The 14,618-nt window shown below is 44.2% G+C and overlaps 1 protein-coding gene across 2 annotated transcripts in view; it reads left to right on the forward strand.

Moving 5' to 3' along the window:
• Positions 1-10,908: 10,908 nt before the first annotated feature.
• The window catches only part of nectin1b (nectin cell adhesion molecule 1b), a gene marked incomplete at its 3' end in the record, with an annotated part of 156,131 nt that continues 152,421 nt past the window's right edge, over positions 10,909-14,618 (forward strand). For both annotated transcript variants that reach the window (XM_079272167.1, XM_079272168.1), the window contains exon 1: positions 10,909-11,790. In XM_079272167.1, coding sequence (XP_079128293.1) covers positions 11,739-11,790 — 52 coding nt within the window. In that variant the 5' untranslated portion in view covers positions 10,909-11,738. The remainder of the gene's footprint in view (positions 11,791-14,618) is intronic.

Here is a 14,618-nt window from a genome sequence, read left to right on the forward strand (position 1 = left end):
CACGTTTAACACACTTCCGCTGAAGTAGTGCAACTATAGTGCCACTTTTTAAATAACTAATCTCGAAGGAAAGTTAAAGGGAAATGCTGCTTTATTTCAAAAACAGCTGTTGTGACTCTACTATATGGCTAACTTTGAAGTTTGCAGAGATTTGGGCAAATGACAAACAACATATATCGGATATATATTTTACATGAATTATTTAAACTGCTCGTCCCTAAATCGGACTGAAAGTAAACACAGAAACTATGTAACCACCTGAAACTGCCTAGGGATCTACATCATAAACACCGGATGCACGTCTGTATGTCTTTGTTTACATGTGTGAGGCTGACTTTCACTGTGGTCTCTTCTAAGAAAAACAAACTAAATGCAATGGTTACGATGGTATCCAACAGACTATTATGACGACTTTACCGAGCCATTTCACTTTAATGTCTCGAGGGCATGATGCTCTGATGTAGTTCTGAGGCAATTCTGTCCAGAGATGCACATCTTAACCTGCAGACACTGCAAGCAGTTTATTTGGATCGGCTGCCAGATCTTGTGAGCCTCGGGGGCTGAGGAGCACCATATGTACCGATCGTCACCGGAGTGTATGCTCCTCTTAGGAGGTTGGAAGCCTGGGGGGGGGGGACGTGCAGGGAGCAGCAGGGGATCATGCTTCTCTTCTTCCACTCCATATATGTCAGACACGTGCAAGAAGAGGAATGCAACACAGGGAAAACATCACCGCTCTCCTGGTCCTGCACCAAAACCTGCAGAGCCCTTTAGCGGCCTCCTCCTGTGATCATAGAACTTGAGTTACGAAAGTGTAACTATCTGTTTGTTTGCAGCAATTTAAAATGAATGCTGAGAGGCTTGCTGTGATAACTGAGTTTTTGTCAACTGGCCCTCAGCTCCCATCACGTCCCCAGAAGTGGCCCTTGAACTGAGTTATTTGATTATCACAGATACAGGATGTTATGAGTCAAAAACCATTCCTTTCCACCGTATTGTTCGGCAGATTTTTAGTGAGATCAGCAACATGCACAAGATGAGGAAAACGGGCTGTAATCAATTTCACCATCCTGAAGTCTTATCAGCTCTGGCAGATCCTCTTTTCTTTATTTATTTCAGCTATCTCCGTATTCCCAAATGTTGCTACATCTGCTGAAAAGAACCAACACTTTTCACAACAACTTCATAAGACAGCTTGTTACCGTGAGGTGAATGCTGATAACCCCCTGGCCTGCTCACGGGTATGATTCAAACTCATACTGGCAGAAAGAAGTCAGCGATAGGCTGATGAACTGTGGAGGTTGCAAACGGGAACATGAGACCAACATGACAGGATTTTTATTTTTCTGATTGAGGGCGTGGATTTATTAATGTGTGGCTGTTGACTGGGTTTTATTTTCTGCCAGATGACTTATATTCCTGCAGCATGCTCACCCCTTTGAATCAGATTGCACCTTATCAGAAGAAACAGACTGCGCAGAGCTATCTTAAGATACTGCGGCAGGCTGAGCTCTCGATCCGTGTGTCGCTCGATAGGCACATTAGCCACATCATTATTGCAGGCCCAGTGACACCACCGCTACTTTGAGGTAACCCCCTGTTGTCGGACTCGCTAAAGATCTAATTGAAAAGCAGATGTTTCTCTCACATAAGCATTAAAGAGGATTGATCTGGAGCTGATTTCGGAGCCCCCACTGTGATAATACGAAAATAAACAAGATACGCTGGAGTACTCCAGATACAAACAGCTTCCCATCTCTCTGTCAAACTGAATTTTCATTCATTTTTTTTTCGAAACTTCCACAAAACCATAAAAAAAATGTGTCTCTCTGCGGTATAACCACAGAAAATAAATGATAATCCTATAAGTTCCATGACATATTTTGCAGCCTTAATGAAATATGATGATGGAGCCGGCTGTTGCCCACAGGCAGAATTTATTCAGACAGACAGAGTCATTTTGTCTTGTGTGCACCTCCAGAATGGACCGTGTGATGAGCCCTGTGTCACTTCCCACCCATTTGCTGATAGCCCCACTGGTCACTCACCAGCTCTGTCATTTTCTCTCTGCAGGCCTTTGAAGCCCAAGACTGAAATTAAAGATCTCCAGATATAATCCTTTCCTTGCAGCTCTTGGGTCTTCCTTCTCCATCTATTTTTCAGTCTGCAGTCTTGCTCTATCTTTCTCTCTGACACACCTAATTTACTTTTAAATGAACACTTACAAATCAAAGTTGACGAGATTATGGGTCAATAAATGTGGTTAACACACGTCTCTCACTCGCTTCCTCTCGGTTTGATGTTGTTTGATGTCTGTTCTCACACTCGTAGCTCTGCTGGTGGCTGAAGTCATCGTACTGGAGAGCACTTGCTGCCTTTGTTCCTTTACAGTTTCTGTGTGGACTTCACAATAGTTGAGCAGAACAAAATAAGCGTAAATTCAGAAAGGAAAGTCTTCCGTTTGACGTCTGCTCCGTAGGTCTGATAATGCCGCTGGACACGACTAATCGCTGAAAAACAGCTGCTTCCTCCACAAAAACTGCAGACTTTAACTGTACAACAGCTGCTAGTAAAGGCAACAAGATCAGCAACACCTGTAATCAGTTGTCCTGTAATCAAAGGTAACCACGGAGATTTCAAACGTATCCGTTTTCGGTGCTCCAAATGTGTTTTAAAATGGAAAGGTAGTAGTGTGGACATGGCCTAGGTGCGCTTGCTCTATGGGCCCCATGGATGCAGAGTCATTTTAATACTCAGAGGTTGAACTTTTCTTTGCTTCACCACTGAGCGACTTTCCCTGCCTTTAGCGCTGTATCAATTCAATTTTCAATTCAATTTATTTATGTGGCGTAAAATCATGACAGAAGTTATCTCGATACACTTTTTATACAGAGCTGGTTGAAGCCGTGCTCTATAATTTACAGAGACCCAACATTCCCTGAGCACGCACTGGGCTGGCAGTGGCAATAAAAACAACCCTTTAACGGGTAGAGAGTGTGCTCTTTTTACATTCATGGTCTGTGTTGCTTTCGTCAAGGCTGAAAGAAGATATAAAGTTCACCGTCTTGGTTCGGACTAAGGAGCCTGTATTTTGTTGTTTTATAATCCTCATAAATATAGGCCGCTATTCAACTGGCTCCGCGCAACGTGATTGGTCAGTGCCTTTGTTGGTGAAAAGCTCATGAACATCGTTCGGGAAACAAAATGACGCAGCTTTTTTTGCCTCGCAATATTTGCGTTCTGTGTGAAAGTTCGAAAAAAATGTTTTGACGTGCAAATGAATTGCAACAAAAAAGACATGCTATATGTGTTTAAAGGCTTTTCAACTTCAAATAATGTAATTGCAATATGAATCATGCTATACATCGTTTTTGCGTTATGAATACAGGGTGTGCTGACATAATGTTTTTGTTTTCTATGTAAAACACATTTTTTAGGTAGTTTGCCTTAAAAGTAACTACAAGTTACATTCTGATGCAAAAGTTTTTTCATGTGCTGAGTTTATGACCGTCAACAACAGATAATAATTCCACTCAAATGACAGAATGAAACATATCTCCTGCCTGCAGTGCATTTCCTGAGAGCATAACATAAGAGATATTGATCGAATTTGGATGCACATCTGATGGCTTTTATAATTGTTAATATTGATGGCAGTGCAGAACAGCACAATGAAATTTGCAAGAACACGAGCAGTGAAATCACATTCCGTCTGCTGCCATGCTGTTAAAAGCATTAAAGCGTATTTATGGAGTGCAGACATTGTCTGTCTTCCTTATTATGTCCATGAACCAGCAGACAGTCTCCTCTAAAAAGTCTAATCCTGTCTTTCTCTAATATTCTACTCTGATTGATTAACCTCTTCCTCATCTGATTATTGTATTCTTGTAAAATGAGACGAATTGGAGGAGATTGTAATTTGTTCTGATGAGCAGCTATGCGCATCATCAAATGACATAACATCAAATAAGTGCAATCCAACTTAATCACATCAACACACTTTGAACACAAAATGCAGGTAAACAGTGAGTCAGCACTGTGACTCGATCCCTACTTAATCTTGGCGCATGATGTCAACCAGCTTTAAAGTATATTTTCATATTTGACGCGCCAGCTTAGTTTCCTGTTTTTTTTTCAATGTGAAACCAAGAGTGGCCTTTCGTGTCACTCCTTCCTGATACATTTATGCTAATATCCTATACTATATAAATAGTAGTTAATATAGGCACCAACAGAAAGCATGTGTCTCTCTGCGAACACTCTTAATGATGTGTTCCTTTTGAAATAAAGAAATGCAATCCCCCGCCTCGGGCAGCGGTCTGGAATAGCCTGAGCATGATACAGTCAGCATTTCAACATGTCCAATCGCCTCTTATACATTTACTTTGCAATCATTTACACACAGTCCACGGAAAATTGCGTTTCCCATGAATCCATTGCTTTTTCTGTCATCACCCCAATTTCTGTTTTGTTTGCTGGGGTGGAGGGGGGGGTGCAGTGCAGTGTTCTGGAAACATCCGCTCAACAAGGAGCTGGCTCTAACGATCCCATCGTAGGTGACACAGCGGATGACAGACAATATAATTAGAAACAAGCAATTTGGTTAACTTAATGCTGAGTCATTAAGCTTCCCAACTGGAGGGTTGAGGCTCTGATAGGAACGCAGTGGCGGAGCAGCTGTGTCACCTTCAGGTGTCCTCCCCTTATTCTGACAGAAGGAGATTTCTTTTTTTTCTCGCTGTATTTCTTTGTGGAATTGCTGATGCTGATCTGTTGACAACATTCTGGGAGCTTCAGCGGTCAAGAGGTGTGGTTTGTGGGCGAAGCTTGTTTTCAAAATGATCCTTGAATACCCCTGTGGTGTCCTGAAGCCAAGGTAACGGAGTGAATTAGAATAGGCGTTTCATCAGACAGGACAGGCCTGGAACATTCTCCACAAATTTGTGAAGCTCAACCGGGGCTTTTCAACAAAAGCTGGATTCAATTTGTTCTCCATTCAGCAATCAATTCCGCAAAGTGGATATTCTTCAAAAATTCAAAACGGTGAAAAGCTTTTGGCATGGAAAGGTTGTCATACCGAAACCGGGAGATATCAGAAGGAATACTCGACCATTAGCAAATGAGACAGCTTCTAGTTACAATTTGAATTGATTGGATTGAAAGCGACTCAACCCCCGCTGGCACACGTGGACAGCAGTGACAGTAACCTTGCACAGTGTCAGAACGAATGCTGAGCCTCGTCTATTTTTAGCACTTTAGGTTTTGAATACTAAAGATGAACCTATTAATTCAGAAACTCAAATCAAAAATAACCATTTCAATCCCAACTTCATTTGTGGGACATAACGTCAAGATATAGGCTACTGTTGTCGAGACGCTTTTCTGTCCACTCAGCATTCTGCCACAATAGCTCTCTCTTTACTAGCACATAATGTTCACTTATTAGCGGCAGCCAGCAAGCTCACTTGTGTCCCTGCAGATAAAACGGTGGCAGTATACCGTGAGTTGTTGTTCACTCATTTACCAGCTCCCTGGTTAACTTGCCTCCTGAAGAAGGTGAGTAACAGCATGTGACTTTGTTAGAGATTGATTTCCTCTTTCAGTTGGGAACTGGCATTTTCCTAAATGTTCCCTGAGGGAAAGAATCATCCAAACGTCTGTCTCTCACATTCACGTACGCACATTAGCTACACACACACAAACACGCACTCACACACACACACGTGCACAAGCAAATCATCCCTTCTTGTCTCGTAAGTGAAACACAAACAACTCATACATTAAAGGCTGAATACCTGCTGCGTACACGCGGTTTGAAATGTTGCAGGCTACACAGTGTCACCTGTATTTCCTCGCCTAGCTAGCCATCGTTTTTGTTTTTAAAAATAAATAAAAAGAACAGAACTGAGCTATGGAGGCATGTTGCATTTGGCTTGACAGAGAAAAATCACCCGGCTTTCTTGCCGTAACAAGGTCTTTTGTTATGATTAGGAGGTATTTTCTTTTTTATTACAAAATCAGTTTCCATTCTCATGAAAAAGGATCTAGTATTATCCAGGTTAGCTCTCATTATTAGGCACCTATTTGGATCCTTGTCTTACAATCTTTTGATTATCAGTAACTGTGAAATGCTGTAAGTAATTGCTGCTGTTAAAGACCTGAATACAGTGAAATGATCAGTTCTTAAGTTGTATTAGATCTCTGATTTGTTTGAAAACTACAGGCTAATGCAGCGCATTCAGTAGATTCCGGCTTCCTTAGAGGGACTTTAGACAGAAACAGTATTCCAGTGTGTGTGTAAGTATTTGTACCACGTTGACGGCAGTATTTACACTGAAATGTCAAGGATTCATGTGGGAGACCACTGATGCCCTATAAAGATGTTAAATACCAGCTCCACTCTTAAATGCCAACAAACACCAACACACGGTAAAGGTGAAATCTATTTCACTTTATTCCAGCATTATTTATATAGAACAGTTCATGTTGTACATTTCCAGATCTTACCATTTGCATATGTGTCCCACTGAATTTCAGGTGTCAAATGCTAGAGTACCACATCGTCGTCCACTATGAGAAACCTCATAAACAATTCATGTTTGGCCACCGAGGTTTTTTCCCTTCAATTTGTCCGACACCGAGGCACCAGAGGTGAGAGGAGTTCGGGTGACCTGTTTCCCCTCTTCTCTCGGTTTTTCTCAGAACCTACTGGGAGAATTAAACTCTCTGCGACTTCCTCTTTTCTTCTTCCAGTGATTTCTTGGAGCACATGCTTCCAATGCCGGAGAGACAATTTCTGTCCCTCTATCAATAGGAACACTGTAAAAGGTTGATAAGGCCTCCCTGGTTCGCTCTGATGGAGATTAGCTGCATCAAACGGGGCTTTTTTTTCCTCTTCGACGCTGCGTTTGTGTGTTTTTGGGGAACGTGTCACCAAAGATCTTCATGGTGTGCCCAGCGTAGTCCTGCAGAAATGATGTCTACAAAGTCCCTGTAATTATCTGTGTTCCTCTTCATCGACGGCTGAAATAATCACAAATTCAAGTTTTTGCTTCCACAGGATCGAAGTCTGAGGTGAAACAATTATGTATTAAATGCTGACGCGAATCACTTAACAGCAGTGTTTGTTGTTTCCAGATGTTTATCTATGTGAGGGATCAAATTTTACATTGCAGATCTGTCTTTGTTCAGAACAGCACATGTTTTTTCATGCCAGGGAAACTAACACTTTTGGATCAAAAGTGTTGTCTGCTCTCCAGGGAGGCAGACTTGGGCCCAATGCAGATTTCATGCCATTCTGGACAGCGAAAAAACGTGGATTGTGTCTCGCACATCAGCACATCAGCACTTCTGCCATAATTTTCGAGCTCACAATTGCAAGTTTGTGACAGCCTACTTCAGGTCACCAATGCGACACGCCGTGTTTTATGAATCAGTGTTTGCATCGCTGACAGAAGTGATGACAGAATGTGGGACTGAAGCAGATTAAAGTCACAGCTGATGTCACAGTTGTTGATATATGACATCACGCAATTCAATTGGGCTGAATTTCATGGCTTTTCTTTAGAAAATGTGCCATTTAAGCTTCATGGGGTTGGAATGAATTAGGTATCAATGTTTCCCCTACTTGGTGAACAGGAAGCCGTAAATCAGCTTTGAGATCATTTTTTTAATTAAGAAGAAATCAAAAAGAATTAAATAAGATTACAAAGTTCCCAGATCTGATCTTATGATAAATATAATCAAATATCACATGATAAATGTGATCATTTTGACAGGTAATACAATGTTGGAAATCTACAACATGTAGGCTACTACTGTAGTTGTTGTGGAATCTCAAATTCAAGTGACAGTTGAATACATCTACATTTCTGAAGCTACTGTGCGGAACCTTTAACTATAGTTTTGAAACAGTCTCAATGTAATACTGACGCCTCTATTTGACCGAAATTAGCAAACGAGACAACGAGGATATAGACTATTTATATATGGCTATTCGCAATGTCCGTCATTGGGTCGGATTCCCTGTCATATCAGACAAAATGGTTGATGGCACACATGTTCAAAATAAACGTCTTCAGCTCAGATTCCAGCGCCTCCGGAGCACCGGCTAAAGGTGGGGATCTCTGTGCCGTGCAGCAGCGTCTCCTCCGGTATGGAGCAGAGCTTTGCCTCACTGCTTCACTGGTCCCCCGCTGGGAGCCAACACCGACAACATGCTGTTGGAGTCTGAGGCCGTATTGCTGGGCCCGCGGGAGGGAAGTGAGGCACATGGGGAACCAGAACCAGGACTGTCAGACCCTGCTGCAGTCAAATGAGAGGTTCTCTGAAGGGATTCTGGTGCTTGGAGACATGAGCGCTATTGTCCACAGACACCGCTAAAATCATCACAAAAAGAAAGTTCCTCGTATTAGCTTTAAATGAATACATTTGTAATACTGTCATCAGCAAAATACTCAATGGTCAATTCCCCCTGCAGTGAAAAGCATCATCACCATTTATTTGACATTGATGTATTAACCCAAAAACCCTTCATCTGTTACCCTTCTTGAGCCTCCCCTTTAATTTAGCCATCGTTTCTTTTTCACATGTAACAGTTCCCTAAATCTCCACATTGGCAGAGACCCAGCCCCGAGCTCTTGGCAAAAGCCGTAGTTCAGAACGAGTGAATCAGATTTCATCAGCTCGCCTGTAAATCAATCATAACCTCGACCGATCAATGAAGGGGGCATCGGAGTTAATGCACCAAGGCAAGGGGCAGACCCAGAGCTTTTTCGGCATTATGTGTCACGGGCAGTTTGGCTGACCATGGAGGCTTTTTTTGTCGGGAGATTTCGACTCACTCTCTTGATGTGTGAAACCAGTGCTGACCAGTGAGCTCCTGCCACTGGAGCAGCTACCGGTAAACGTGCCTTGCTCAAGGACACATTCAAGGTAGTCGTTGCTGAAGGAAAGGATTTTGTGTTCCCTTGCTCCTGTCTATCTTATCTATTTAGCCTGCTACCCATCGCATATACCGGTACCTCCAGGCTGCTGCTGCTGCTGCAATTGACATTTCAAGGTTCATGAAGTAAAGTGATTATCTTCTGAATGGTACAACGTGGTGTACAATTGACATTGTTAATTCATACTGTATTCAAACCTGGAAATTCCCCTGATCTTGCATGATACCGATGGATTTCCTCCTTCCACGTGTCCCTTGTCAATCTATAGACAGTAATACATTTCAGCTGCAATGTATTCAGTTTAAATGATTCCATTTCGCTAAAACCACTACTTTGGAGGAAGCATCCAGAATTTCAAGCGGCAGCCGCTTTGTATTCCCTTTGCAGCTTTGTGTTTCACAAGACGAAATGTGAGGCCCTACGGAGTTTATCTGTATGCTCCCAGTACGGACGCACTAGTCTGTTTTTCACTGCGTTTAACAGGATCGTAGGCATGTTGATTAACTGCACAGCCTTCACATAGAAAAGATACTCTGTGACGCATGCGTTTTTTCCACTTTATCCAGCATGATTTATGTTGCCGTGGCCCGAAACGCGACACTGACCCTAATACCCAATTGTCCCAGTGCTGTTTTATCATGCCAGGTAATTTCTCTTGTTGTTCAGCAGATCATTCTGTGGCGCTGATAGTGAATCGTGACCATGGACCGGATTTTGACCATGTGCGAGCCTGCAGACCCCAAACTGCACAATCGACTCTGCGTTATTAAGCATGATGGACTTGGTCTGTTTCAATTATTAGAAGAATACCGTCCACAAGAGGGAAGTGTTATCACATTCACCCTCCCGTACATTTACAGGCCGTACCTTCACAGACCTGATCCTGTTTGGTCACTTCTGGAGACACAGGATGGACTGGCTCAGGGGTGAGGAGGAAACAGGGAAGGAAGGAAGGAAGGAAGGAAAAGGGGGGCTGGGGGTACTGTTTGTCAGTTCCACCACCTCCCATGCACATACATATATAATTAAAGATATAAGGATCATCTAAGATCATCATCCAGTGTTGCTTCCCCTGGTTTTAATCGGCGAAACGTCACCTCACCATAAAACCACATGGGTCATATTTCAGCTTTCACGGCCCCACCCTGACATGTTTGTTAGACTTGTGGTTCACGTGAGGTTTTGGGGTGCCGTAGGGGTCTTTGACACTTTCTCACTTATTGCACTCATTTAGTGCTGTAATAATCCAAAAATATGTTTTATTCGGGGGGTTGCTGCCTGAACAGTGGTGCTCAACATGTATGTATCATAGTTCCATTTCATTCTTGTTTTAATTTGATTTATTTCATTTTCTATTTGGGTGAAAATGGGTGGTGCGGATGTAATTGAACAAACATGTAGAATATCACATCAAAGTGGGGTTATTAATGCAGCTCTCCTCAACATATAATGTAAAATGTGTGTGTGTGTGTGTGTGTGTGGGGGGGGGGGGGGGGGTTCATTCCCCTTCCGTCTCAAAGGTTTCGGTGGCTGTGGGATTTCAACATATCAGCGGTAGTCTATTTCACAATGCATTATTTCACTCCGGCATGACTGCACACGCTGCATTCATGTCTTCTTCCCACATCCACACGATGTCTCTTCGATGGATGTCTCGCTATCCTCGTGAAATAATATATGTATTGCTTTGCGCACAACTGTATCACCTTCTGCTCTAAACGAGTCACGTCAGAGACCCTGAACGTGCAGGAAAAGTTTGAGAGTCGCTGCACTTCCTAGGTGGCCACCACCAGGCTGCTGTGAGTGCGCGCGCGCGCGTGTGTGAGAGCGTGTGTGTGTTTTCCAAGCGATGCATTTGCTTTTGTGCAGGACAATGCAGGCTCCTCCCTTTTTGCACAACGTCACCCGATCCCGATCTCTCCCAAAGCGTCAGCGGTATCCAGCAGCACACTGTAGTGGCAGATCAGCGGGGCGGTGCGCATAGCTGGACAACGCTACACTGTATTTCATCCACACAACAAAAGAGAAAATACGGAGGAAAGGGGGGGTTACGCATCCCACCATTTCCAGAGTTACAACAACTTCACCGGCCTGGTGTGCTGATCTCTCCGGCTGGCCGTGGGCTGCGGACCGGGAGCATCGGGAACTTAAAGGAACTAAAACAGGGACGGTGCCAGCAGATTATATCTGGTAGGTGCTGTGTCCAATTTCTTTGCGAAAAGGTGACATTTCTTCCCGGAGGAACTCTGCAAGTGTTTGAAACTTCCCCAGCGCAGCATCGATCGAAGACCTCCCGCCCACTTCACCTCTGATCCACAACGCTGGAAAGGAGGGAGCGAGTCCTGCAGCCGCTGCGGTGGATGGAGGGAGCGACAACGGCTAGATGGTTCAACGAGAAGCGCTGTTTTGATACGAACACAACTCTCTGTCTCTCCTCGCCTGCTGTATACCTAACAAGAAAAACTGCAACTATACAGCCGCTTGGATCTCTCTTTTTTTTTTGAAACCCCAGGTTCTACTTCGTGCAAACTCTCCGCCAGCTAAAGGAATCGCCGCAGGCGTAAACATTGATGCTTTGGCACGGAGGAGCGCAACACCGATCCTCTAGTTTTGCGAAAGTCTCCTAAACTGCGCAGCGAGGGAGGAAGACTAGCTCGGGATTTCCGAAGTGGGATTTTGCAGAAGTTGCATGCTCGGTCTTTGTCGTCTCGAGTGAGCCCCCCTCCCTCCCCTCCTCTCCGTTCATCCACTCTCAGGTTATCAGACGAGATCCGGATAGTTTGAGGAGGCGCCATGGCGATGTGTGCGGGGATATGGATACTCCTAGTAGCGCTGCACGTCCAAGGTAAGCCGCAGACTTCATCCGAGACACGACGCACCTTATTTTGTCATCACCTCCCTGCTCCATAGTGTGCGTGTGTGGGTGTGTGTGTGAGCGCGCGCGTGTGTGTACGTGCTGTGCGGCGTGGTGGGTTTTGCAGTGACACACTTGGTTGATGCATGGATGGGTGGATCGATATGATTGCGCGGTTTCTGTGTGTTTCTTTTTTGCAGCAAGATGTGCAAAAGAGTGAAAGAAAATTGGAAAGTGTTTTTTTTCTTTCTCAATCTTAAAATGAAATCCCCATCGAAACGGCTGCGGAATACTTATTTGGCTGCAGAGTAACGCAGTTACCCGGGCTGCAGGCAGATGGCGGTGTGCGCAAAAACCCGTGTTGGCCAGAAGTTTTCCCAGTGTCTCACTGTAAAGTGCTCCTGGGTGATAATTGAAACCAGCAGCCTGTTAATCCGCAGCCCCTGTGTGTTCGTTGAATCTTGTAAATTATTTTAAAAAATTTCAAGGATCCATTAGGTGCAAATCCCTCATATTTTACTGGGCATTAAATGATATTTTCTGAGTGACTCAGTCCGGAAGAGTGATTCAGGATGTGTCGACATTTGTCCTTGATCTCCTGCCCTACTTTGACAAATTGTCCTGAATACTTTATAGATTTTAGCAGAGGGATGGCGTTTGTGTGTGTGTGTGTGTGTGTGTGTGTTTTGAGGCGGAGGGTGATGTGTTGAGGGAAGCATTGATGGTTTGATAAACGCAGGGATTATTTGACATTGATCATCCTGAGTGGGCCTAATTATTTCAACATTTAAGTCGCTTAATACGAGTGTTTGGCTCTATTTGGAAGGAGCATCATTATTTAGGTTGTATTGACAACCTTTTAATTGGCGAACAAAGCAATGGCAACAATGCGACGGCACGTTATGTGTGTGTGTGTACGCCTGATTGTGTGTTTGTGTGTGTCTTTGTGATCCATTATCCAGTGGGGGGGGGGGGGGCTGTTTTGTTTGAGGCTTAGTTGAAAGTTTGCTGGTTTGTTTACGTGTTGGGCAAGTGAAGTCTGTCTTGCTCCCCTATTTTAAGAAAGGAATGGAAGAGGGTCAAGTGTGGGTAAGAAATGTCAGATCATGTTTTGAATGGCAATGGAATCCTCGTTCTCTCCGACAGACTCTCCCGGTCTGACAAGTATTTTCTAGGTCCAGTATGTTTCTAACATCTGTGGTGTTTTTTTTTTTCACCTCCTTCGAGCTCGAGAAGCACCGTTGACCTTGTTCGCGGCCAGGCTCCTTGCGGCGTCACGTGTTTTGAGGCCGATTGAATACTTTGATCAAAAGCCCCTGTCTGATTTACATTGAGATGATCCCTTTGCTTGTGGAGAAGATCAGGATTAACTGGTTCCCTTGGGATTCGCGGTGGAAAAGCTTTTGAAGCTGTTCAATCAAGAGGGCGGAACATGTCTCAAAAATTGCACTTAAAAAGCCTCCTGGAAAACGTCTTATTTGAGCAGAAGCGGGAGGTGTTTTTCCCCCTAAGCCTAATTAGACGTCATGCGAATAACTTTGCTCTTGTTTCTTTCTTTTGTTCATCACTGTAGTTTATTTGAAACCAATGTGACGGCACAGTTCCTGGTCTCTACATGCAGGGAAGGGTTTGGAAAAACAGCAGTTGTTTGGACCCATTTCTTTTGACATGAAAAAACAAGGATCTGGTCTTTCACCCCGTGGCTAAAGGGCGTTACCGTAAATGCCCACCGTCTTTGATGGCTTAATTGATATACAACGTGCTCCAGACTCTCCACTCATTACAGAAGCACAAACAAGTGGCAGAATGGCCCTAATGGCCCTAACAAATGCAAGTAGCAGCAAAGCCTGTCAGTCATGCATCGGGGGAAGGCCATTTTGTGCTTGTCACGGTACTAACCATTTGTGGAAAGCACAAGGGGGGGGGGGGCAAATTCATAAACTGAAAATATTCCGAGCTGCTCGCCAAATAGATGAAATAAAAGGAACATTGAGAATAATGGATCTGTGAATAATAATAGCAGCTCTGCTCCTGCTTTCTTATATTAGCACTCCATCTCTCCAGTATTCCAGTCTGATATTTAATTGAGTGTGAACTGAGTTCGCAACCAGGTGGTTGTTTATGGCTTGGCTCCGTCCCCCTGGTCCTGGTGCTGTACGAGCCCATATAGATATCACTCTCAGCGGCGGGATAAAGAGATTTTCCAGCTCTAATTCCTCATCTTAGTTGGATTAAACATTTGGGAAATGAGTGCTGAATGGTGGACGAGCGTCTACTTTGAATGTGTTATTATTCAGGAAGGGAAATTGTGTCGTTGTGAATTCTAATCTTTGTAATGACTTGGCAGCTGGATCCTTCTGCTGGAGACCCCTGTTGTTCAGTTCTGTCAGTCATGCCATGCGACTCATTGAATGTTTCCTCCAGAATGTTTGGTAGTAGGGCTGGGCGATGAATCAGATTTTATTCCTGTTTTATTCCTAGGATTTTGGCTTCCTGCGATCATGAACACAAGATAATGGAAACGATTATTGTGCCCCAATCCGTTTCGCGATGTTGCTCTCTTTGTATCTTGTGTTAGGCTAGTAAATCGAACGCACCCCTTTCTTTTACAGTGGCCCGGCCGCTGACTGGCCCTCGCCGGGTGCATTTTCTTCCGTGGCGGTGCGCCACAACCGGCTCTAGGCCGGTTAGGAAAGGCCTGGCGTGAAGGTGGCACGTGACTCCGGCAGTGAGATTTACAGCACCCCTCGCCTGGACCTCGCCGCTTCCCTGTTTTCCCAGGGAGTCCACCATTCCCTGGGAAAACTGCTCCCGGTGCG

Source organism: Melanostigma gelatinosum (genome assembly GCF_949748355.1).
Source record: "Melanostigma gelatinosum genome assembly, chromosome: 7".
In the NCBI taxonomy this organism is placed as follows: domain Eukaryota; kingdom Metazoa; phylum Chordata; class Actinopteri; order Perciformes; family Zoarcidae; genus Melanostigma; species Melanostigma gelatinosum.